We start from the raw sequence: 27,775 nt of genomic DNA, 5'->3' as shown, positions 1-27,775 counted from the left end.
TGAATGTTTGTTGTCTGGAGCTCCCCACCCCGAGCATCTACACATGGAACCAAGCCCCCCCCCACCACCCCCCAAAAAAAAACAGCAAGCCTCTAATGTCTCCCTGGGAGAAAGGGGGCCTGGCTTTCGTCCAAGTCAGCACCTTTGGAAGTGCAGTCACGTTACCACCACTAAATCAGCATGTCAGCACCCAGGCGCCCTGAACCTCAGCAACCCAGACCCTGTTGCTCACGGCTACACCGCACACCTAATGAATCGCTGCCCCGAACCGTCGCACACCCCCCCCCCAAAAAAAAACAAAAAAAAGTGGGGAGTAAAGAAATTGGGCAGCAAAAACTTATTACAAAACCAAGTAGAGGGAAGTAAACGAAGGAGCGAAGAGATGAAGAAGAATGTTTGACCGCTGGAACATTTCCGTCTGCTGGGATCGTCATTAGCGTTATCCTTTATATTATCCGTTAGCAGCCCTACTGCTCTGAAAAAAAGACTGTCGTAACCAGAGAGAGCAAGAATTTATTTTGCACGATCTTCTCGTTTTGAAGCATGCAACCAACACTCCCCTATGTTTTGAGCGGAGGCCGGACATTTGAAGATGGACACAGACGCACGGCCATAGAAAGTGTTGTGCTTACTCGGCCGTTTGTTTACATTCCTGAGGGTAATTTTAGCCCCCCCACCAGTGGGAGTGGGGAAGGTTGGGGCTGGGGGGGGCAACATTTCGTAGAATCTTGTCAGAGGCCGACTGCTCGCCCGACGCAGTGGCGGCACCTGGATGTGTGGGTGGTAAGCCCCCCTCCACCACCCCCCCCCGGTCCCCTGCCACACACATATACACAAACACAACATTCATATACAAACACAGCACACACACACACACACACACATGAACACACGCAAACTCTAGGGTTGGGGAGAGTTAGTTAAAATGATTAATGTCTATGGTTCATCACCTGCATGACAATTAGCATTTGTAATGTCGTCATATTGAGACACATGGTCTTAATGATGGGAGAGAGTTCATACACATGCACTCTAGAATACACACTATATATCTTACAAACTATTCATTTAAACAAAAGTGTCACTCGTTTGGAAGCGTTATATTAATGCTACACCAGTGGTACACTCAACATCTGAATTCCCAAACTAAGACACCAAGACCAAAGCCAAGCTAAGCCAAAGACTACAAGTATTAGGCAAACACTCTCCATGTGGCCATTAGCACGGCACCACACAGGATATCCCACCGTGTTTACTCTGATGATCTGGGGTGCAAATTTGATTTTCATTGTAGTTTTAAAAATTTGCTACAAAAACAAAACAAGGATCCCCTGTTTAAAACGGACCAAGGAGCTCCTGTGTTAGGTTCACTGTTTTATCAGTTCCAGCCTGGAGTCCCCTCACACGGCCACACACACAGTATCAATTTCTGACCGTAGACAGGAAATGACAGATAGAAAGGGAGAAACACAGAGCGAGAGAGAGCGAGAGAGAGTGAGAGAGAAAGAGAGAGAGACTGAAGGGCTCAGAGCTCAGAGCTCAGTGACGGGACCCAGCGAAACTAATTAGGCAAGGGATCAGGGCTAGAAGTTAAATACTGGGCTACATGTAATGAAAGAGGCAGAGTGGGGGACATCTAGGGGTCAGGCCCACACCAAACAGTGGTCCTCGGGCAATCTGGTATTGATTTTCACTCGTGGTGGGATGAAGGTGGACGAAGGTGGGGGAAGGGGAGTTGGAGGGAGCCTAGGAGGCAAGGCAGCGGTGGGGGCCAGCGACTAATGGTCTCGCAAGTTGTCAACTTGACAGTTTAACCCCCTATTGGACCAGAAAACAACAAACAAAAGGATCTGCTTGCCTGACAGCGGTGATCCGCTAGCGAGATGACAGTGCAAAGCCCCCCGCCGGCGATGCCACCTCCACCTCAACCATCTCCCACCACCACCACCGGCGATGGAGAGCAGGGAAGAGGTCACTATCTGGGAGATAAAAATGCAGCAGCACAGTTCACTAAGCCCCAGAAGACAGGGCCGTGTTCCTAGCCAAAACTGAGCTCACACACACACACACAGACGCACCTTCTTATGAGTGATTACCCAAAATCAATAACTGCAAATCAGTAAATTTAAATTCTTGCCACTCGGTGGGGCTTAAAAGGGTTCAGAGAAGAGCGATGGCCTGACAAGACAAAAATACAAATGGCTTTTCTTAATGGTTATTTTCATAAACGAAAGCCGCAACAATGAGTCATTAGAATATGCACCACATCTGCCTTTATTCATTGTTATTTATTCGCATTAATAACACCATTTAAGACAGCGTGTCGATTGCGAAAACGCCCTCTTCTTATTAAACTCTCACTCATCACTAATTGGTCCTCAGCACTCTCCCAGGTCACAGGGTTGGACCGTCGCCGGGATAATGGAATGGGTGATCAGCCCGTGTCACCGAAAGACACACAGATGTCCAAGTGCACCGGAGTCGCCGCTCCTGTCACTCACCCTGTGAAGGCCGTCACCCTGAGCGCCTCCTCTCTCATGTCCCTAAACACTCCAAAAGCCCTCTTTTCACTGTCCCTTTCAAACGGGCCTCGACACTGTCAGATGGTCAAAGGGGACTCCATTAGCCAGGCCTGGCCAACAGTGCAACACACGACCCCCACACACACACACACACACACAAACAATCACAGGCACACAAAACACACACACACACATGGTTACAAGTGCGCGCACACGCACACACACACACACACACACACACACACACACACACACACACACAAACATACTCATACATAAAGTAGCTCACAGAAAAGCCAAGCACCCACATAAGCTGGCTTACAAACCAAGTCACACACAAACACACCCACAAATAGCCATGCAAACACAGTCCCGACAAACAAACACACACACACACACACACACACACACACATATACGGACCCAGACGGGACACCCACAAGCCTGTCCATGTCAAATTAGAGTGGCCCCAATTGTCCCCATTACAGCTGGGGAAGGCACCATCATGACGGATGCTACGGGGCCGGCTCACGTGTCAGGAGTTGTCAGACAGACGGGGGAGTCTGGACACACACGGCTGACAGGTCATCTTAATGCCTTCAATTAGCCCAATTAGGCCTGTCATAAACAATTCGATAAGTGCTCAACCAACAAAAACAGATAGATGCACACGCAGGCAAAGGCTGCGTAGGGCGGGCACACGCACACGCACGTGCACACGCACGCACGCACGCGCACACACACAGACACACACACACACACACACACGAAAGAGCCTGGGAGGCATTAATGAGAAGCGTAATGGGTATATCAGCGATGGGACGGCTGACTTGTCTTTGGTGTCTGGGCCGGGATGCGTCCCTCTCCGACCAAGCACTGTGCTCAGCTGTGCACTCTTGGCTGTTACCTGGTCAGTTCAAATTGTACTATCTCCTTTCATTAGTGCGCCGCGGCCTGAGAATCTGAAGGGTCGTGACAACATTCATTTAAGACGAGGGAAAGCAGATTGCCAGAAGCAGGTGCTATAAAAGGAGATAAAACAAAAGAACCGCCTGTGAAATTCTGAGTGTGTAGGTCTATGAGTGTGCTGGTTTTTGTGTGTGTGTCTTCGTGATGAGAGTGTGTGAGTGTGTGTGTGTGTGTGTGTGTGTGTGTGCGCAAATCTATGAGTGTACGTATCTGTGTGTGCGTCCATATGTGTTTGTGTGTGTCCATGTGTGTGCGTCCAAATGTGTGCGTGTGTGTGTGCATGTGTGTAAGTGAGGTTTTTCTCTGGTCTTCACATTCAGTTATTCTCCTCGCTGGGGTAAATGGATAATGACACAAAGGTGCTTTGGAGAAAAAAGTGTGTGTGTGTGTGTGTGTGTGTGTGTGTGTGTGTGTGTGGGGGGGGGGGGGGGGGGGGGGTTTGATCAAGAATTTCCCTTCATGTCCATGCTCTCTCTCTCCCCCTTGCTTTTGGTGGATTGACAGTGCAGTGGCGAAATCTAAATATTGTTTCTAGCATGACTAAACAGGCCAACACCTCTCTGGGTGCAGGACATGGGATTGCCAGACATTGTTTGAGTTGCTCTCTGCTTTGTGCTATCTTATCGTGGTACAACGGCAACGCCCGCCGCTGCAGCCCTGCGCTTTTGTTCCTAAGACCATGTTTTAATTCACGTATTTGCACTTCATATCCACCCTTCATTCACACTGTGTGGGGCACGTTTCGGGAAATGCGAATGAGTCCTTGTAATTCAAAACCGAGTTTTCAGTGTGTGCAAAAGGACCACAAACGTGTGGACTCAACGTGTACACAAATGCACCCAAACGCACACACCACGCAAGCACAGGCAGACACATTTAACCAAGGCCCAAGCAATGACCAATATTTGAACAATAATTCTTTCCATCACCACAGCCTTGACCATATGTACCAAGTGAATCCTCCCCAAAATAATGGTCTGGATCAAGCAAACACATTGACACTACTGAAAAGGTAATAAGTAATATACACCATGAGTATTACGTTGAGCAGGGGACAACAAAGATACCCTGAGGAAGGGCGGAGGCTTCAGGGTTAAAGCGGCACGTGAAGACTCTAAACATAAGCGTGCACTATGGAGAAACAGGTGTTCGTGGTCATCCAGTCCAACATCATCGGCAACATCTGTGATCGACCTCCATCCCCCGGTGACTCTCATTTCAACCGACGTCTGTAACGCGGCCATTCGAAAAAGACAAAAAAAAGGAAAGACTGAAAGAAATGAAGAAAAAAAAAAATGTAAAAAGGAGGAATAGACGTGACTGAGAAGTTGTAATAGGAAATTGCTTTTGGCAACTATTTGTTCAAGCACCAGAGTTTTTTTTTCTTTGTGCCAACCCAGCAAGCCCCCCAATTGGAAAACAGGGCAGGTCCCTCTAATGAGTAATCTATTTCAAAGCAGTCGTGCCTGGGCATGACAGTTTACTGAGAGGCTTGAAGAACTGGTAATTACCAGTGTTACGGGGCAATTAATGCATATTACACTGCGCCACTCATGGCGGCGACTGTCAGCTCCCCAATAAAAATGAGCACTCTTCAGCTAAAGGGTGACATTAATTGGGTCCTTAATGACTATGCAGAGGAACCAAGCCAAATACGAACAAAACAGGGGAGTCACTCTGACTCCAGGAGAGGGCTGGAAATTGGACTAAAAATGAGATTAATTGCTGTTTAGAAGAAAAAAAAGAAGGAAAAGATTGTGGCGAGGGGAAGGGGGGGTAGGGAGGTTGGAATTATAGGGTGCAGAGTGCAAGCGCTGCCCATCGACATGACAATTCAATTCATTATTTTATGTTTTTTCTACCTTAAGGAAAGGAGACAGACGTGCTGACAATTCTGAAGGCGGATCGGTGGGGTTTGAGTGGAGGGATGTGGTGCGAGGCGTTTTATGTTTTTTTCTTTTGTGAAGGCGCCCACATAACTAGCCTCTATATACAATACATATATATATATATGTATAATCAAATCTAATATTGTCCTGCAAAAACATTTTATAGATGTGGTGAATCTCACTGAGATGACTTGATTATACTTTTTCCGTGTATTCAACAAAAAATACAAATAAAACCTAATTTAGGAGGCAAAGTATTTATAAATTCCTCCCCATTTCCGCCAAAGCTCATAGCCCATGGGATGTTTGTAATGGTCATAAAAACCATTTAGCAAGCCTTTCATCAAAAGTACATCTGCCAAATTGCAAGTCTACCGCCCCCGGAACTGCTTGTTTAGAAGTAAGTTCGGGATGCAGCAACCGCATGAAGTAATTCAGATTAATGTTAGTGAATCTAAGCACGTCCTCAATTCACACGCCACCTGAATAAGCAAGCCCGGCAAATCATAAAAATATATCTGCATGCAAAACATGCCAGCATTTGCATACATTTTTGAGTTTGGATTTCCCCGCTGCTTAAATATGCAGTTAGATATAGTCCGGCGCTGCCTATTGCGCTGTCACGCTGCACACTCATACTGTCATTGGTCCTGATAGAACTCACCCGCTTCAAAGGGGCTTTGCAACGCAGAGGAGAATGAGCAAATATTTGAATTGCAAAAACACATCATCTTGCGAGCGGGGTGTGGGGTGGGTGGTGGGGGGGGACATTTTGAGACAACTTTCAGAGTTGTCTTGAATTTTCCCTCTCCCCTCTCTCTCTCTCTCTCTCTCTCTCTCTCTCTCTCAGTCACAGACCTACACAACTAAACTACACCACGCTAACACTCTGCGTGCAGTGGGGAAGGGGGGAGACGGGTTGGGGCGGGGGGGATTGCAGCGTATTTCTATCTTAAGCACACTCTCCGCTAATTTAACAAATCCAAATTTGTGTAATGGGATGTGACACATTTTAGAGGGAATGAGGGAAAAAAAGAAAACTATAATTTAAGTAGAGAACCATAAATAATGATTTTAACTACCCTTGAATTTAACATTGAAAAAAATAAATAATCCCACCACACAAATTCAGGTTCTCAAACGACCTGACAGGGGATTGCTTACACGCCGTGGGGAAATTGCTTACGTTTCCCTCTGAAAGGAATGAGTAGCACCACCATGCCGGCTTGGTCAGTAATATGAATGGGACGGCATTGTGTCGCGGGGAACTACTTTTCAGTGAGAACGCCGCAAAAAAATCCAATAAACAACATATAAATACAATCACTACGGCTAAAACCTCAAAGACAGTTCTAGGCTTCTACAGAGGGTTTAGGAAAGGCTGCTATGAATAGTAGTCGTCTTGTGCCTTACATAACATTAACGTTATTATGACACATTTGAAAGCAGTATATTCTTCCAGATTGGAAAACTGGATAAGTAATACACTTTAGTGTGTAGACCAAGAGACATGTCTAGGGCATAAAATCAACTGCAGGATGAAGGACGGTTTCACTGCGCAATGACCTCCATAGGCCTTTTGCCCCTTAATCCATGACCTCTGTCGCAGGCCTCTTGCCCCTAAACCAATGCTTGTGATAAGGGGGCTGTGCACCTACATGTCACCTCACCTTGGTATGTTCATCAGCAGACCTTATCTGTGGCAGGAGGAAACATGTAATAACTTAAGACAAGCTACGACAAAACCACTAACCCCATATTGTCAAACACAATTTACGATGTATATGCACCACCCACCCCCCAGCACGCCCCCACTGTGTCGCTGTTAAAACTGTGATCATGAGAACGAATAGAGCGATATGGCAAAGTTAGGGACTTGGAGGGAGCGCTTTTCACAGATTTATTTTTAAATTAAATCTTTGGGATTGAGAGATTGTCGGAAATGTGTATAACTATTCTCCCTGCCAAAACACTGGTTTTGTGTGGACATATACACTGACAGAGCCGTGCAGCAGGACCCTCCGTTTTCGGCGCTGTCGGGTCTGTTCGGGACAGTGATGAATGCAGAAAGGGGTTGAAGGTTGAAGTTGAGAGGAGGGCCGACAGGAAAGAGAAGAGAAAACATTCTGTGAAGATTACAGCGTTGAGTGTGCTAAGATCCTATGGTACTTTTTCCATTTGCAAGTGCGTCTGTAAGTGAGAATGAGAGAGAGCGAGGGAAACGTAGAGGGAGGGAGAGCAAGAGAGTATAAATTCCCAGGCAGTGGCATCAAGATGGGGAAGGAAGACTAAACATGACATCAAACGTTGCAATTAGCTGACCCCTTTTTTTTTCCCTCCTGGAGTCGATGCTTTGAAAAGTACTGATTCTAAAACCCTGATTAAAATAGGTTTGCGCTCTCATTCCAAATGACATTTGACAAGGTTAGTAATATTTCAACTAACTGAAAAAACATTCCCGTGGCCATGATGGGGTTTTTTCCATCGCTTTCCAGGGGCCGCAGGTAACCTTGCAGCGAGTTTCCCATGAACTCAAAGCCGAGATCTGAAAACATAAACGGCCAGGGGAAAAAAAAAGTAGAAAAGACAGCCGAAAAAGAAAATAAGGAAGAGTGGTTTAAGGTTTAATGCGCGAAAAGCTAAATGCTTGGCTTTCGTCATTCTGCGAAGGTATTCTCCATTCTAATTCAACCGCAACGATTACCGGGGAAAAAAAACAGAACCAGTAGTCTTTACGGTAACCATGGTCTTCGTCCCCAGATGGGACTCATGAGGGAGATGACTGTCAGCAGGTTAAGAGATTGAATGTCTGAAACTACTTAGCACCCCTCCTCACCAAATCAGAAGAGGTGCAAACCATTGGCTCACCATTGAAAATGTAATGAAGAACAATTTTTTAAATTTCAAAGAATTGGATTTTAATGGATTTTAACGAGGTAGGAACAGCATTGGTATGAGGTGGTTTTATTGATCTTTGATAATAGATCAATACATTTGAAACTTTAATAATAAAGTTCTGATAAGTTGAGTGATGTCAACACTAAATTCACATTAACAACAGCTCAACCGAGGAAGACAGAGAAATGTACAATTGAAGTAACTTTTTGTAGAACTGCAATCTTGACAACAAGGAAGATAAGTCACTAACAGTGTAGCAGTGATGAGAAGTTGCTTCAGGGAATCAAAAAAACAGACGGGGGCCCAACTCGTGTCTGAAGTTAATGGTTTTCAAATCCATTCAAGTCAGAGGAGAAGAGAATGTGAAGTGTCGGGCCGGACGGAGAGCCAGTCCAGAGCTGGGTTGCAGCTGCGCTGGAATTGAAGTGGCACTTTATATCAGAGGCCTCTCACCAGACAACTCTATTCTGCCCTCCGTGACACACAGAGACCCATAATAACACAATACGATTGGTCATTTACAAAAACACTTGGCTGTCATTGGAGAGATGTATACTGGGTTTAACACAGAGGGATTAGTGGCTTGAACGTACCACCGACAAGAGATATCCCTCAAAATGAGTAATCTATTGCCCTGACATATCCATGGCTGCCATTCAAACAAGGAGAGGCCCAACTCTCCAATGTCTGGGCAGAGTATATGTGATAAAAAGAAAAAAAGAAATGTTTGCCCGTTATCTTGAATCAGCCCAACGGAAAGGATGAAGCAATGTCCGTTTCAACTATGGTGAAGAAACCTTACATTACTGGCAGCCACGGCTGGAATATATATTACACTGTCTCTCTTAACCCCTTAAGATCTTGTAATAAAGGAGGTTAACCTGGTGGTGCTTATTTCACGATGCAGTTTGATGTTCAGACTTTATTATTAGTCAGTAAGTACACCATTTATCAGGGAAATATTTTTTAAAAACTTTTTTTTTTCTTTAAAGAAAAAGGTCAACATCCATGTCAGTTTGGAAGAAAGAAAAAAAAACTTGGTTGACCCAAAATATCTTGTACATTGACTCCTGGAGTTGATGAGGCAAATCAGAAGGTCAACGTGTGGACACAGGCTCCTCATATGTCTGTGATTACACACTCCCACGGTGGGACAGGCGGGCTAGGAGATGTTTAAGCTATCAGGCAATCAGACCGCAGAGAGACGTGAAACTGAAACCAGAGGCAAGAGAGGAGAGGGCCGCCGTGGAACCTAAATGCAAACGTTTTTTTATTTTTTTATGAAGCTCTTAGGCTGTAAAAAAAAAAAAAGATTTAAATGTAATACGTGTATCCCTTCTTTCAGGCTTTTTTTGTGGCAACGACGTATTGTGGCATAAAATAGTAACGTAAAGTAATATCTACCGAGAAAAACAAAAACAACTAACATACAGAAATCCATGTTTATCTAGGGTTTCAACTTTGACTTGCGGTACATCCATCAAAGTGACAGGTATTGGGCAAGGAAACAAGTCCTACAAGCTGATGCAAATAGCTGACATAGTTTCAGCATCATTTATCTGTCTAGGGTAAGTTTACTGGAGGACAAAAACAACTTTATAAGAATAAATATAAAATCTAAAGAAAATATGTAATGTAAAGATACTGGGGGATAAAGACATTTCAAGATATTCCTTGAAAAATGATTTAATAAATATAATATAGAATTACAATCTGTGCTCTACATGATCTGCTTGTTGTTTATGCGAAAAAACATTATATATGTTATGGTAATAACCATGACAGTTAAGAGTGGTAATAGAGCTCAAACAATAAAAGGCTATATAACTAGGTAACTGTATAAATTATTATCCATTTAAGAAATCTAAGAAGTCAGTGTTTAAACCATATAATAAACGGCACTATATACTCATGTATACTCATGCATGTGTAAAAGCAATTTTTGCCGGGTCTTTTTCAGCCGTCAACTGTATATATACATTTTTTTATCTTCAAAAACCGACAGAAATTAAGTAGGTTCTTTTCAGACTTCTTACAGTAAACAAAAAAGGGAGTTTGAAGTTAAAACATAACAAGCAAGTAGCCATTGAACAGGACAAATGGGACAAGGTTATGTGAGGGACAGTAGACCTATAAAAAGAAACCATCCGCCTTGGTTATCTATAAGGAACTACTTATCACTTGCACCCAGTGCCACACTGTGACTGATGGCCCTCCCGGACTGAGAAGTACCACCACACTATCTTGCACACGCAGAGCTGCTCTTTAAACACAAGGGCAACAAATATGAAGCATTGTTTCCTTGCTGGACCATGGGCAAAAAATATTTTTTATTTACTGTAAGCTCTAAATTCAAAAAATAAGAAAAACATGAAATGCTTTGCCCACTGTCTCCGGACAAATTGCATGAAAAAAGAGATGAACAAATCAAACAAAGTTAAATAGTTAAAAATTTTCCTTGAAACAAAAACAATTAAACATAATTTGATCAAATGAATACAAAAACAAATATAGATCCACCAGCACAGAAACGGGGAATATAAGTCATTTTCGAAAAGCTGTTAAGCACATGCCATGTCATCAAGCCAGGAGAACCAGAACTAATACATTTCGAACATTTGAACTGAGCAGATCAAAAAACCTCTGCTCTCAATATCTCCATACCCCTAAATGCTTTTCTTTAAAACCAAATGTCACGACCATGGGGTTTCAGATGGGAACAAAAGACCACTCAGATTTAATTGGGTAAATTCAGCCATGAAAACATTGGTTGACATAGAGCATGAAACCTATTTTGGCATTTCATAAACTGAGTGTATCTCAAATGCCTTAATCATTTGTGTGGTAACTTATACGCCAAGATTGCTTTTCTTTATATAGACTTTAATATTCTCTTTGGCCTTTATTTGCAATGGCTTTGGTCGACATGCAAGGAAAAAAAAAAAAAACACTCTTTGCAACTTCTAACAACCACCCCTGTAATTACCTCCCTATCTCCACCCATCTCTCTTTGTGAGTTGTTATAGATGTGGACATGTCCGACAGCAATATGTCTGCACGTGCAGGCCTGTGTGTGATGTACAGCAAGCATCCTGCACACTCTGTGCAATCCATTTGTCATAAGGCTCATCTCTGTGTCAGGAAAATAAGCCCAGCGTGTCTCATTCCGTGGTTGTGTACAGCGTGAATACACGGCCTGGATGTCTTTGGGGGTTTTAAGGGGACGGAGCGTGCTCAAAAACCATTTGCCAGCCATCAACTCTCTGCTTTTAGATTCACTTTTACAGAGCTCCGTTCTAATCCAGACCCACTTACGTGCGCCTCCAGACAAGATCTCACCAAGATGACAAACGTTGCCGACTTCTTCCGGACTAAAACCCGGAAGGTCAACTTAGGAGCAAAGAGACATGGAGTGGAAGTGAACGAGTAGAGTATGAAGGAACAAATTCACACGTATGACGACATTCATTCTGAAGGCCGAGACGGAGTGTTGAAAAGTTAAGACTCAAAATAAAAAAAACGTCCAGGACAAAACTGGAATTCAAGGCACATGCTCGCTTTGACATAGTCTTAAGGAAACCTCAGCCCCCTCGCTAGCCAGGGTGCAAATATCCGCCTGCTCCTCGTTCACACAAAACCATGGCCGTGTCAAAGCATGTTCTCAGGCTCAATGTTTAATGGCAAATTTGGATAATGCACAGAACACTACCCTACTCAAATAAATGGGTGACACGGGGGCTTAGCTACCACTAAATCCCCCAGGCCGCCAGGAGACCTGAAGTGTGCGGATTACATCCCAGACGTGTTAAACAATGCGCCCCCCCCAACCCCCCAAAACGCGCATCCTTAAGACCATGAAATCCTCCAAGCATCACCGTCGACTTGTCATTCGCCGTTAGTATTTTAAACCGCGTCGCCAGAGGAGGGGGGGGGTATTGGTTCACCTCTGTGCTCAGCTGTGGCCCGAGAAGTAACACTGGTGAAGGCCCCCGCCCCCCCACCCCCCTCAGAGGAACATCCATTGTGTATGACCACTTTTCTAGCTGAGGCATATTCTGCAGGAGGATGTCAGTACAAAGGAAACAATAAAAGAGGTCACGTTCCTGCACAGCATGGGGTAACCATAACATTATAAATGGGGAGGAGAGGGTGTCACTGGAACTGAAACTGGTCCAAGAGTTGCTGTAAAAACAATGCCAAGCCTCTAAGCCAGAGTTCAAAATGTTGCGCCATTAAGTTGAACAGTAAAGGTGTATTAAAATGTCTTTAACGTCACAGTTTGGGATGAATACCTTTGGTAAAAAATAGTTGGCTTCTAGGTCAAGTTAGCTTTACTGGTATAGCTCTTATATCACATTTATGAGTATGACCAGCTCATATTCAGCTTATTTAGACGCCACCCCCTTAACCCTATAACCCCAAAGGGCTTCAAGGGACGCTTTGTCACCTCACCTCTCAATATGAATGTCACACCTCGGACAGCAGTGTAAGGGGGATGATGTAGCCAGGCACAGAAACACACAAACCGGCTCAAAGCCATGGTGCCATTCTCAGGGAAAGCATTGTAATGTCCAGCCGGATCGGATCAGCAGTTCTAGGCAATCAAATTAATGTGGAGGTCATTCTCAACACTCAAAGCAGTGCTTTTCTAGAACATTGCCAAACTACTTGCTGAGCCCTGACCGTACAATGGTCACCACTGTTGATGCAGTTTTACAATATGTTTGGATATATGGGAAATGGGTTCACGTGAAACGTGCTTGGCAGTGCAGAAACATACAATATATACTTGAATAAACAAGACGATTCATTAGATTAAATTTGTAGTTGGAACAAAGATGACTACAGTACGAACACTACTCTAGGATATAGGCCTTATCAGGTGCACTTCATAAATCATTACACTATTAATTAGGCATTCTTGGCCTCACCACTTTACAAAGTTCAACAAAAATGATGGACATATCCATTAAAAAGGAATACATTATGCAACATCTTTGCATTGCCATTTTTAATTTGATGTCATAGCAATCAGATTGTGCCAGATGAGGCTAAGACCACAGTATCTTAAGGTTTCTGTTGTAATATCTACAATATACAGTAACAAAAATTGGAAAAAGTTCCTTGCAGAGCTCAAGATGTCTGATTGCAGCTGTGTCAACTAATTTAAACCATCGCATAAATCAGTTTTTTATCTGTTCATTAGCAAATGTGACAGCACGTAGATTAGCAATGTTGTAGAAAAACCGTGCTTTGAGTCTCAAGAATAATGACTTCCACATTAATTGGGTTTCCTGTACGTATGCACACAGACAGACGCTATCAAACTTAAATATCTGATTCAAAAAACAATATGCAACTCTGGACTTTTGGGTAAATTTCCTGTTAATTATCAAAGGAAATGATAATTTGACATTGCACACAAGGATTTTGCATATGGTAAACAAAGGATCAAGGGAAACCCACAACAATAGCCAATCATGAATCCCTGTCAACACATTTCCGACTGGTCAAGCCAGATGATGTATAATGACAATCCCAAAAGTCTTGACCCCCAATCTCATACGAGACGGAGAAATGAGCCATACTGTCCCATTATATTGCCATAAATCATTTTTCCAGGCTGCCTGACAGCTTTTTATCAGATCTAACCTTTTCAAGCCTCCATTAGGTGCGCTAACATTTTCAACTCTGACACATTTGCAGTTTACGAATCTCACAGCTGATTAACTTTGAGAAGCGGCCAGTGTGTAACCACACTCATTTCCACAAAAGGTTGTCTGTAGGTTTTGGTTGGAAGGAACAGGGGGAGGGGAAGATGGTGGAGTCGGGCCTGAATCTAATTATCTATGTTTTCATTATGCTTTTTCTTTTATTATTATTAGAACATACTTCTGTTTTGAAACATATCTATATGCATTGTATCACAAGAGAAACGATCTTTGAAATACAGTAAGACATTTTTTTATCCATTCCTCGTGCTTGGAGACTACCGCACTGAGGTTTAGAATTTCTCCAAATAATCAGACAAAATAAAACGGGAATCTTTTCTTCTTATTTTATCAGCTAGAGAAGGGATATTCACGGCCAGTCAGGGAATGCTATCGACTTTGAACAAAAAGCCCAGGCAAATGTTGTAGATCAAAAGTGGCATCAGAAAGAAGGTCTATACATATATATATATGGTCTTATTGTACGGAGAGGTTTCTTTAAAAAAAAGTTGTTCACATATGTACATGATTTGAAGGCTTGAGGTTCTTCTGGCAAGTTTCCTGCAAGCTTAGAAAACGAGCTTGAGGAATTCTCAATATGAAGATTAATTCTAGACATGTTTCATTTTACTGAACATTAAAATCAACCATTACACCACATCCCACAGTCGGCACAACTAGCACAACTGGAACTTGCAATGGCCATGTGATAGTAAAAACAAGGACTGACTGCAGAAAGCATCTTCATCGGCAATTACATTATTTACTACCGTGTTGGATGATTATGAAGATAATTAAGAACCTATTAAAAGGTAAACATGGACACTATTTCAGATCATTTTGGGACGAATGTGGACAACAATTTGTGGGTTATGGATCCGGACCAGTATCAAGCGTGAACACTGCATCCGTAATCCATGTAAACGGGCTGCTATGTAATCTTTTGGGGCAAGTAAGTTCATTACACGTCCTCTTAAAATGCTTGTATTATATTATATTATATCAGATTATATTCTATCATTATGGAATGGATCCCTACAGAGAAATAAAACTTGTTTCTTTACCTTTCACTTGATCACTGTTTTTTATTGTGTCCAACCGAGTCTCGCTCAATGAGAAGTCTTGTGAGAGTTGAGATTTTGCAGGAAAGCGTAAGTATTCAGAAAGCGTATTTTAGTGTTGTCTTAAAGATTCGGGTGACCAAGTGTTGCAGTTGTAATTACAATAAGGGAATATCCTGCAACAAAGCAACACGAGAATTTCAGCGGGAGACTTCTAGAGCATAACTTGGTTGGACACAAACAAGTTTTATTTCTCTGTAGGGATCCTTTCCATAATTATGGAATATATTCTGAGCCTGTCAGTGGCAAAAAACAAGCACTTTTAGAGCAGGTACATTGACATACCTCCTCGTTCTGCTTCAAAAATTGTTGTCTGCATTAGTTCCTTTGACCCAAAAGGATCAGGAAATAGAGAACAGGTTTAAAGTAAAAGTTCTTTTTTTCAGTCTTTGTAAAACTTTTCTTAAATTAGTAACAGTGATTTAATTTACAATCTCAAATATCTTCATGTGCATACTAACAGCAAGGCAAAGCCAAACAAAAACAGGCAGACATCACCAAACATGCAATCTGCAAACCGGAGGCAGTGTTTTATACAATACTTTGTTGTTGCGCCTTGCTCTGCTTGTATGTCATCCAATTCCCCAGTTGTTATTTCAGCCATTGAACATGTGGTCTAATGAACTGATATAACATCATCTCCCATAAACTACATGTGGAGCAATGACATCAGTAGCATGAAGTAGTGACTATCATCGACTCTAATATTTAAACAAACAGCATAGTTTAGAGACAAATCACCAAAACTATTCAGCACGTCGGTGGGCCTTATATACACTATGAGCTCAGCCATACCGTGATTAGATAAATAGGCGGTTGGCGGTTACACAGAGAGTTATGGGAGCACCTTTGCCAACCATAATTGATTTAAATACGCTACGATGAGGGGGAGGCAAGCCGAGGTGTGCCTCACGCCAGGGTCCATATTTCATTACATGCTGTGTTTAACCTTACCCACTTCTCCCTAGAACACACTGGAGGCTCATTATGTGTTTAATATCCACCAGCAGGTGAATAATTTTTATGCAACTCTGATAGTTGGGCGAGATGGATAACTCAATTATCCCGACATCCATCAGAGCGCAGGGGCCGAGCAGCTCTGGAACGCCACCAGCCCCAAGATTGATGGCTGGAAGACACCAGTGGTGGCCGCCTCTCCATCTCATCCAGGCACTGGGCCTGAACGCATGGTTTGATGAAGCAAAAGACCCTTTTTTTTTACACTCCCATTCTTTCCACCCTTTTTACCCCTGTCACCCCTCCCCCCCCCATAGGTGAAGCGTCATTACCCTTCACTCCATTGAAGAGGTTTGTTATGAGGTTAGTGTGTTGGCAAGATTATTGTTTGGATGATGAATACCGTTGGTGAGGGCTTTGGAATCAAAATTAGTTATGTCGGCTCGTTTTTTTTATCCCCTCTCTCTTTCCTTCTTTTCTTTCCAGAGAAACATGTCACCAGTGGTCACTTTTTGCATTGCTCGCGGGCAAAACTGAGAATAATTAACTCAAGCTACGGGGTATAACAGCGCCTTGGAGTTCTGAGGGAGAGAGCAGAAATCCATGAAAAATAAGCAAATCACTGGAAATGTCAATCAGGGGCCAGGAGAGTAATTACAAAAGCAGTGATGTCACTTCAAGGTCAGAGCCGAGAGGGGGAAACCAAAGGGGTCTGCCGTGGAATCTGTCTTTAAAGAATGGTGAACAAACACAAGCACCGCGGTCCCGGGAACCCGTCTCCTGACATGATAGCGCTAACGAGAAGCGAACGGAGGATGATGTCAACCATCCAATCACTCTCTTTCTCTCTCTGTTTGGTTCATACATTTCTGACTACAAATGAGCCAACGACCCCACACACACACACACACATATGCACTTGCGCACGCACACACACACGTTTGCGTGTGTGTACACACACACACACACACACACACACACACACACACACACACACACACACACACACACACACACACACACACACACACACACACACACACACACACACACACACACACACACACACACACACACCACAAACTGTGGCTCAGAATATACAACGCATCAAGCCTAACAATAATAGAAAGCGGGTACATTTTGAAATGTCAGCAGTAAATGTCAATTAAAAAACACAACAGTGCTGGAAAAGGTGGAGTCTGAAGGGACTGACATTTTTTCGTTCATTTTTTTTTGACATGCCAGCGTTTATCTGACCAGACCATTTATTGACATGACGTGAATCTACGTTGTCAGTTCCGTAACACACTTTGACAAGCCCGCCCGAGCGAATATCAATTAGAGCTACCCCAGGGCGTCTTAGGTTCAGTGCAAGCTTTATCCCAATCAGCCAGTCAGTTAGGTTCCAGATTTCCTGATATAATCTAGGGTCAGCCTTGACCATATGAGAACACTGATAGACCAATGCCACTTCCCTAATCCAAAGAAAAAAAACGCACGCTTGTATTGAAACAATAAAAAAGTGACGCTTTTTCTTGTGTTATTTTAATTATGTGCATATAACTGTTTATTCATATATGGCCATACTTGATGGAGAGAGAGGTCTTCTGGAGCATTATTAATGTTCCTAATTGTCTAAGAATGCTCGGTTATCCATGCCAAGCATTTGTTGCAGACACATTTTAATAAACTTTGTTATTCAAAGAATGAGGTTATTAAGATTGAACATGTGTGTTCAGATATACACCTCATCTCTCTCTGCTTTCAATTTGACCAGACAAAATGTGTTTTACTTTGATAATGCCTGCGAAGCCCATGAGCTAATTTAAAAGAGCTGTTTGTTTGTCTAGAACTAGTTAGAACTATATAACATTGATCCACCCTTCACTGTCTCAGTTTTACTGAATATCACAAACAATTCTGACAGTAATGGCTCGAGCACTAACATTAAGTACATTTTCTTGCTGGACATTTCCAAAGTAAATTACAAATCTATGTATGCCTAGATAAGTATTTTAAAAAATAATATATATTTGACTTAATTATAAATGAATAAATCATGTCTGGTCTACATTTAAACCCCACAAGTTTAGTGTAAAGTATTTCTAGGAAGCTACATTGATTTGATAGTTGAAGCCCTTGGATTCTTATCAAGCTCACAAATAAATTACAATGTTTATCTGATATTCACATAAATTTATGTGAATATCAGCTGATAAAATTAAAATGTCAAATAACTGGTTAATGGTGACCGTTTATAGTGAATCAGGAAATTATATATTTTTTTCGATTCAGATAATCAATTGTGTCTTTATCTCTACTGCGATTGCTAGACATCTAGACTACTATGCCGACATGCCAACATCGAGGCTCAGAATGCGAGATAGATTGAGAGGCAGACAGACAGACGAAAGGTGAGGACAAAGAGATAAAATATGAGAGGAAGAAAGGGTAGAGATAGCGAGAGAGAAAAAGGCAGATGGAGAGAGAGAGAGAGAGAGGACAGCCTGCCTCCTCATAGCTACAGTAGACCCTCCAAGTCTCTCTGCTCTGCTGGGCTGTGCCTGGTCTCAGGACACACAGGCAGGGGTGTGGAACCTTCTGGCACCCCAGAGCCATGTCACAACGTGTCAGCCGGCCGCCACAGCTGATGGGAGGGGTGGGAGGGTGTAGAGAGGGGGTCGGATGGGATAGGGAGGGGGGGGGGGGTTGTGGGTGTCGGGGTGGCAGCAAGGCCGGTGGAGGCAGTGGGGGTGACCTTTCAGCTTGCGTCTGTCTGCAAGTCCCGGTCAAGGCTGAGCAAGAGAGCGAGGGATGGAGAAGCCACGCGTGAACGCTCCCCCCACCCCCCTTGCCCCGCATATCTCCCCTTTCTCTCTATTTTGACCCCCCCCCCCACTCGAAATTGCCCTGTGTTGTGGTCCCCGGCACACATAAACGTAAGGAAATATTTCTGAATAATAGTGAAACTTGCAGTGTAAGGTCTTCTACAGCAGTGGTTTCCAACCTTTGACTTTTGGTGTACTACTGATTTGTCATCAAGACCTTTCACGGACCACCTCATATGCAAACGGTAGATAGATTCATAGATTAATACACCTCAGTGCCAGTAGCCCCTTAATACACATTTATAACTGCCAAAAAATGACATGGCTAGTGGAAAACAGTGGAAAGAGAAAGTCAGCATCAACACAAATGCGGTGTGTTTATTTAGAACAAATCAACCTTAAACGTCATTGGAAAACATTATTGAATTCATAAAGCGATTATTTCTTTAAAAATAACGACCCATACTACTATATTGACTGAACAATATCCAAAATATCTTAATTTTTTATATTTAAATATATTTAATTATCTACGTAATTTTTTTCTTTACATTTTTTTTTTTTTTTTTTCCAAGAATTAAATCCCACGTACCCCCTGCAGTATCCATGAGTACCACCAGTTGTCTGCGTACCACAGGTTGAAAAACACTACAGGACCTATGCCATCAGATACCCAGCATTTAGCATTTATGATGCTGGACATGATTGCCTTTAGTTAGGGAAGATCTGTTACGTAATCTAATAAAATCGAACAAGGTAAAATAATGGTCCAATAATAATATTAATACTGCACAGGTCTTCCGGTGTGCAGTCCTTCTTTATTCCCAGTGTAGCATGCATCTGTATGTAAATTGTGGTAATTTATGTCCATTTAAGAAAAGACTTAAGTCGATGTAACATATATTAAAAATATCAATCTAGGTACTGTATATATAGCTAGAAGGACTGGGTATTGTGGGTATTATTAATTATAATCTGTTTGCATGGAGTACTTCTCAACTATTGTGACCATGGTACTTTAGGCTTCACAATTTAAACATAGGCCCATATATATGCTGGTGTAGGTCAAACGTGCACACGCTCACATGCATGCAGCAGTTCCTGTGCAAACGTTCTGATCAACAGATGCAAGGAATTAATCACCCATTTCCTCACTTTCCTTTCAATAACAGTTTGTATGTATTCTGGGAAAGGAAACAAAAAACGCTCACACACACACACACACACACACACACACACACACACACACACACACACACACACACACACACACACACACACACACACACACACACACACACACACACACACACACACACACACACACACACACACAGGGTCTGTAAGGGGCTCCGGCTAGACCGTTATGGACTGTACAGGGGCTGAACTGTAATCTTACAGTGTACAGGAACAAGCCGTAGTGGAGCGATGTGGAAGTGGAAATCTGGTTGGTTAGTGTGCGGTTTAACGTGGTGGAAGTGGTGAGTGGTTTAGCGATGACAACGCAGCCCTGAGACAGGCAGATAGTGGTTAATGGTCGTGGGAAAGGAGAAGTTGGCAATCTACGGAAGGGCATTAACCACATTCTAGTACGCAAGACTTGCGTTAACTGTGTGGTGATTTCAGATTAAAAAATAAAATAAAAATATATAGAAACGTATACGCAGCATGAAGTGATATTAGAAAGAGAGTTGAGAACAAGAGAAGCAATGGGGTTACCTGTTACAGTAGCTCCAGAATTGTTCAGTGAGGTAGGTACAGTGGCTTTGGTCGTCTCCGAACGAAGCCTTGCTCTCAATCCAGTGGACAATGTGTCCTTCGACCACTTTTAATAAAACATAAATATGAATTCATAAATAAATAAATAAAATTGAACAAAGTTCAACAATATCATCCATCATAGAGTTGTCCATTGAATTCAGGTGTTCAATAAAAAATATATAAATTCAGGGACCATTTGCTATTCACGTAGCTCGGTTAACTGGTGGACAAATACAGTGTGTTTGTTTGAAAAGCCTTGACAAAGTATTGGACAAATCAGGTGTGAAAAACATTTCCCATTTGCGGCTTGGTAGGTGTATCGAAATTAAATTAAATTAGGACACATTTACTCACCTATTGGCACCTCTAGTATAATATCTGGTGTTTTGTCATAGCCCATGGCTCTCAGTTGATTTTCATCTGGAAAAGATGAGTGCAGAAAAACCAACATTAAATTAGCACATATCAAAGGTAAACGGCAGAATAAACAGCGAGCTTAACAGAACATCATTTGTCCTGGTGGTCATAACAGAAACCCCTGGTATAAAAAAAGCAGAGGACACGACCACAGAGGACAGCAGCACAGTAAGACCATTACCTACATCTGCCACTTATCTGCTAGCGCAGCACAAAAACAGTGCTCCGGCTTGGTGGCAGAGCTCCATAAAGTACCGGGCGAGAGGAGGGGGGGGAAAGGTTGGCACTACAGAACCACTACACCCCGCGTAAGCCTGACCTCCGCTTACAGAGGCCCGCCGCCGTCGTCCTTGACTCGGGGCTGCGCTTTGGCCATTACCCCCGCAACACCTGATTTCTCCATTAAATCTCGAGCTGACCAGGTCATTCAATTCCAGGGGCCTGCCTCTCTCCGTCTCCAGCCAAGCTCAACTAATGGGGTGTGCAGAGGTGGGGGGGTTGGAGACGGTGATCGGCTGTGATTCCAGCCAGGGACGGTGCGAGAGAGTCGAAGGTCTCAACCAACCACCCCAGATGTCTGAGGTGAAGGGGGTCGGTGGTGGTGGTGCGATGGAGGGGCGAGACGAGCCAGCTCTTCCCTTACTCCTTCTGGGCTGTTGACACCGTCATGTGGCTGGGATCGCATTTTTACATCATCTTTGATTAAAATTAATGACCCGTCCCCACCGTTGGGTGGCTTCTTTCCAATCCATTTATCAGGGCCAGGGTGAGGGCCGCCATTGTGTTCCCACCCCCCCCTCCCCCCCCCCCCGAACTCTGACAGTTTTAGAACAGTCCTCCGTTAAGCCCTGTGGAAAGGTCAGCACTCGGGGGCCATAATAAATTATTTGGTCTTGATGACGGAGAGATTGAAGTCCGTCTTTCATCACTCATCACTCACGGCGAGGTGTAATGATAATGGCGATAGAATGGTTTTACCATTTCCCCCACCAGAAAACTCTTTATCCTGATATATATCTGGACCAGGATATTGATGTTGAACTCATCCATTAAATCAGTTGCAGCCAAACTGATGATTGCTTTGAGGAGAGGTTTAAAATGGCCCTCTAAGACGTATTTGATTGTACACCAGAGGAGATCTCTTAAAACAATATCCTCAAACAATTTATTTGGAAGCAATGGTTACAAAGAAAATGTCTCCCTGTACCTGAACATCAGGTTAAAATACAAGCGATAGTGTGCGGTGTATGGTAATTCTGAAGCTCAATTATCTAAGGCAAACAATTGACAACAAAAGTGTGATCCCCACAGACACCTTATCTAGGTTGTATATCTCTAGAAAGAAATCCTAGTGGCGGATTGACCCAGGAGGATAAGCCAGGGCTACTAAACAAACATTAGACCCAGGCCTTTGAAGCTCTTATTTCTTTAAATATTCATTACGGGCCTTGGTATAAATTAAACATTGGGCGGCTGGGGGTGTGGATATTCAATAACACCTGCTGGTTCTTAGTAGATCAATAAGAGATAACATCCACTACATCAGTCATTTCCAGGTTTCCCTTTGACCGGATAACAACATGGATACAATGGGATTGGGTTTAGTGGGATAGCTTACCCAGAAAGGATAGGTTCCTCTCTTTCAGCCTGTCACACAGCAAGACCTCGTGCTCCTGGCCGATGGCACTTGAGGCAAGGTGTCAAGGAATCCAAACAGGCATGACTGCATCTCATCAGATTATAATTAATTAGCACTGAAACAACAACAACATCTGATAGTGTGTGTGCGGAGAGAAGTTCTAATTAAATATTTAAAACACAAAGACGCAAAAGCATCCATCAGACAGGTATGTTGCCAAGGAAACCGAAAGCTCTACTTGTCGTGGCTTAGTGGCACGTTGCTTTGGCAACAGGTTCCATGACGCCGGGGTCAGAAATAAGGCAATACATTTCTCTGAATTATTGCCTTGCTTCCGTACGCCATCGATTCAGGTACCATCAGCTCCCAAGCGAGAGGCTGACTTTTCAGGTCAAACTTAATGAGGTTTGATGAGACGATTTAACAAGTAAGAAAGGTTGAACGAGCAGAATAGAGAATGCAAAGATAATGAAAATGAATAGATGGCCCATGGTCTAGCCACTTAGTTGAATAGATCAGAAATGTTTATAGAATACACTTTATGGGAATACATTATGTCCTGGACTCCATATCAGGCCTTTCAAATTTCACGAGGGCCAGATCATTCTTTAAAATTATTATTACGGAAAAACACAACCCCAAAAACAAACTCCTGCGGCAGTGGGATACACCCGAACAGACGCACAGCACTCAAAGGCCGGTTAATGCATGCATACCCTGCGCCCCACACGAGCACTAGAGCCAATCTAGTGATGTGTAGATGGAGTTGTTCCAAAGCACACAGCAGTGGGGCGGTTATCGTGCGCTCTCTGTGGCGTGGAGTGACTCAATACGAGCCGAGACTAAAGAGGGGATTGGGACGCCTCGTGAAAGAGGGGAGGGCTGGAGGGCCTGCGGTGGGACAGGCTCGACCGACCGCAAACAGAGGGCCGCAGAAAACAACAACAACAAAAAAAACACCACCAACCCCGCCACGCCACACATGCTGAGGGAGGTCCAGACACAATGACAGACAGACACATGGACACAGACACCGTCATGGTCACATACTCAAAAAAAGCCCCCCTTGCTCAAAGGCTAGGTCGGTTTTAGCTCTTTGGCCGTTTTGTTTCCCAAATAGCCTGGATATATAAAATATTAAAAGAGTAATACAATGCAGTACAGCACATTTAGCACCTAGCGTCGTCCAGCATTCAAATACAATTAAAAACTATGGACAAAAGAAAGCCCCAAAATAATCAAATCAATCAGAACAAAACAACGTTTAAAACCAACTTTCGATGTAATACACTATAGTCAGTATTATACCATTGCTGACACCGAGTGATGTTTGTGAGAAATAGGGAATCATCAATTAAATTACCTCTATACGAGAGCTGCCGGTGCAATAAACAGCACAAAGCTATAGAATGTCTGGTGGAATGGAGCATTTCCTATATAAAAAGAGTAAAAAATGCATTCAGATCATCCAATCTCCTCAGCCTGCTCATTTTTTCTCCAGCGTTCCAGCTCCAGCTGTAGCAGCGATAGTTGGATGGCAGACAGGCAGGAGATGAGACGCCGCCCCGCTGAAGCAGAACTTTTATGTCAGGCAAAGCCAGGCACATCTCATCCCCTTCAATAGCTTCTCGTCAATTCCAGGCTTAACATTTTATGGGATAGGATACTGTTTGATGCAGTCTACCAGCGGTCCATAACAGCAGTCATTTATTGTGCACTGAAAAGAAGGAGAGGGAAGGGGAGGAAATATTATGACGCGCAAAAGGGGTTGGAGGGGAGACGTTAGGTAAAGCAGGGAAGAATGGAAGCACTTGATGTGACATCGCACGGCTGATGGATACCGATTGAATTCGTAATAAAATAGATTAAAATAATAGCACTTTTAATGTGTGTCAACGTTTCTGCATATGAATTGATCTTAATAATTATAACACCAACCTACCTGGTAGATGTGCTTGGCTAGAGTCTGGTCTGGAATCAGTGATGGCTCCTTTAGCATACTATTGAGGACTGGCTTGGAGGCTGACAACCAAAAAGACAAAGGAACAAGAAAAACAGATGTGTATATATTTCAATATCTTGACAAAGAAATGAACCCAAACATCATAGTTTGTCCATCATGGCAATCAATTACAAGTTGCATACAATAGGCTGCTTGTTATTGATTGGCCAAGATCGGGACACACAGGAAATAAAGATACTAAAGACTGCCACTGTCGGTGCAATATTTCTGCACTAGTCCATTGGCTGGCTGCTTCAAGCACGTGCAAAATCCCCATAGATAAATGTTGCAGTCCAGAGCACAAGAGCCTTGCGTAGTTTATCTATGTTATGAATGATTACTATTTTGCATCTCTCTTCCCCCTACTCCTGCTCTGCTAACATTATAAATCAGCATGGCAAGCACACAGGATTGATTCCCCTAGCAGCACTGGAACCGCAAAAGAGAAAAATCTTAAATCATTTCTTAAAAAGATTTGGATTAAATGGATTGTATCATTGTGTGACGAAATGGGCAAAGGACGCAATCTTGGTGATATATACACCCGGTTTTGACAGACTCGCGGCATTACCAACAAAAATGTGTAATGTTTCTATCCACATTTCAGGCATGGCTGCAGTCTGTACTTACAATGCAGCAAGCTTCATAAGCTCCGTGGGATAATAGCATGTGTAGATAGCTGTTTACGACTCGACAGCTCATTTAAAAGATCTATAAGGGACCACTATCGCCAAACACAAGCGTTCAACTGAAAATTAAATGAATGCGTGTTCATTAAGCTTATTATGGGTCGGATATGATGTAGCACACGTATGGAAAAGAATGCAGCAAAACAGTCTATTTCTGTCCTCCCTTCCCCTGGGCTTTCCCTGTGCCTTATCTGTGTATCCCCCCCTTCTGGATGACTATCAGCATAGAACCCTCCCAGCACCAGGTAGGAAGGACAAATATGGGTAAGGTGATCCCTCATGTACTATTCCTAAGGTTGAAATATATAAAATGGGGAAAGAGGGATGTCATGGGAAGGAGGGGAACCTCTCTCTCCCCCTCTCTCTCTCTCTCTCTTGTCCCTCCCTCCCCCACAGCTGCAAGGCAGAGTTGTGTGCTTTATTTCTTTGCCCATTTTTCTCAGAGATTGGTACCTTCGTGTGTGGATCCATACAGTGTGGTGCAGGCGGTGGGGGAGGAAAAAAATAAAGGAGAGGGGGTGGGGTGGTTATATTTTCCCCTTGAGTTAGGACACCTCGTGACAAATGATAATGGATAATCTATAAAGTGGGGAGGGTGGGGGGGGGGAATATGATGCAGCAAACTTTATGAAGCAAGGAGACGTATCACTCCCCAACAACACCCGTTTCCCTTAACAAAGTCACCACTGGACTGAGCCTAATAATCTGAAGGAAAAATCAAAGGAGCCGCAACCACATCAGCAATATTGGCAACTTATTCCACTTTAATGGCATTTTGATAGATTTTTTTTTTTACCCTTCCTAATGGTCGTTTTATAGATTTGACGCTGCTTCTGCAAAACAGGAGTGTGTAATAAACCTCCCCCAAGGCAAACGGCAGCCATTAAAGCCCTTGTCTTACTCTCACACTAATAACTGGAGGTTGACCAACAGCACATTTTGGCTTCTCACACACACACACACACACACACACACACACACACACACACACACACACACACACACACACACACACACACACACACACACACACACACAAAAGAAGCATGGACCAGGTTGCTTTCCCTTTTCTTACCCTCCCTCCCACCTTTCTTCCTTTTTTCCTCCCCCTCCTCTTCCACACGCCATTATGATGATTTTGGTTTGACGACAAAACGAAGGCGATTGTCTCCCCATCCACCTGCTCGTGCTTTGAGACTCAGCAGGGCTAAAAATAGCCATCGACCGGTGACCTTGACACTGACATTGCGGGATTTACGCCAAGCATTGACCTGATGAAAATGGAAGGCCGGGCCACTAATAAATCAGCCTGCTTTTTAAAGGAGTTTACCCTAATGCCCATTCATCACAGGCTGTAATGCCATTTGCAGGCCGGGGATTCGCCGCTGTGCACAAACAGTGCAGTAAATAACAACAGGGCCCTCGCATCGCTGCAGCCTCCGACATCAGCGTGCATTTATTAATGACACCCCGCCATGGTCGCCACTGCTCCTCCGTGCTACCCCGAGCTCTTCCAGACGCTACGCAAACACACACACACACACACATACATTTGTAAATATTATATATACAAGAACACAAACACTAAAAAACATTGAACGCACACAAACAAAAGACACAAAAGAAACCAGAATACAGGCAGAAATGTGCAGATGCATACAAAATGTACACCCACACTTCAAAAAACACAGAAATATTCAAAACCATCATAAGCACATAGACACACACAAACAGGCATATAACAAAAAAAAAAGACATACATACACATTAATAAAAACAAACCCCAAAAACACAAGCGCAGGATTGCGCACAAAGAAGCGGAATAATCTAAAAGGAACCCTGCATGTATAGAACAAAGCTTTGCGTCGCCACTTTGCACCTTGTAAACACTCCCGGTGTTTACCCTAATTGTCCCACGTTGCTGGAAATTCTGAGTGAGACTCCCTGCAACCTCCCCCCATCCCAACCACCACACATCTGAACAGAGCGATATGAGGAGGAGGAAGAAAACAGAGGAAGCAGAACGCCTCCGTAGGGATTTGCCAAAGAAAACAGTCAGTGTAAACAAATCGCAAAAACATCTTTCCATTAGCCTACTGTTTCATACGCACACACACAGACAGACACACACACAGACACACACCAAAAGGAAAGGAAACCGCACTGTAACCTTGGCTTGATTTCTCTCCTCATACTTGTGTGTCATTTGTTACTACTCTCCCTCCCCCCCCTTCCATTTCTTTCCGGCTGGGGTGAAAAAGTCATTATATGAAACACAAAAAAATGTTTGAGAAACCTCATTAGGGTGCAGCATTTGTTGAGGGAGGAGCGTAATAAACAGTAACGGATGACTCTCGTTATTGGCCCCGACA

At 43.3% G+C, this 27,775-nt stretch overlaps 1 protein-coding gene across 1 annotated transcript in view; it reads right to left on the bottom strand.

Annotated features, from left to right (window-relative positions):
• cdin1 (CDAN1 interacting nuclease 1) overlaps positions 1-27,775 on the bottom strand; it is a 57,175-nt gene that overhangs the window by 9,668 nt on the left and 19,732 nt on the right. The window contains exons 7-11 of the mRNA XM_084481827.1: positions 24,655-24,734; positions 24,380-24,429; positions 22,692-22,759; positions 21,011-21,076; positions 20,615-20,720 (exon numbers count right to left, since the gene is read on the bottom strand). Of these exons, the coding sequence (XP_084337953.1) occupies positions 20,615-20,720; positions 21,011-21,076; positions 22,692-22,759; positions 24,380-24,429; positions 24,655-24,734 (370 nt within the window). The remainder of the gene's footprint in view (positions 1-20,614; positions 20,721-21,010; positions 21,077-22,691; positions 22,760-24,379; positions 24,430-24,654; positions 24,735-27,775) is intronic.

The sequence above is a fragment of the Micromesistius poutassou genome (genome assembly GCF_964030765.1).
Source record: "Micromesistius poutassou genome assembly, chromosome: 17".
Classification (NCBI taxonomy): Eukaryota; Metazoa; Chordata; class Actinopteri; order Gadiformes; family Gadidae; genus Micromesistius; species Micromesistius poutassou.
Note: the sequence above shows the minus strand (reverse complement) of the source record. Positions and strands in the feature narration are given on the sequence as shown.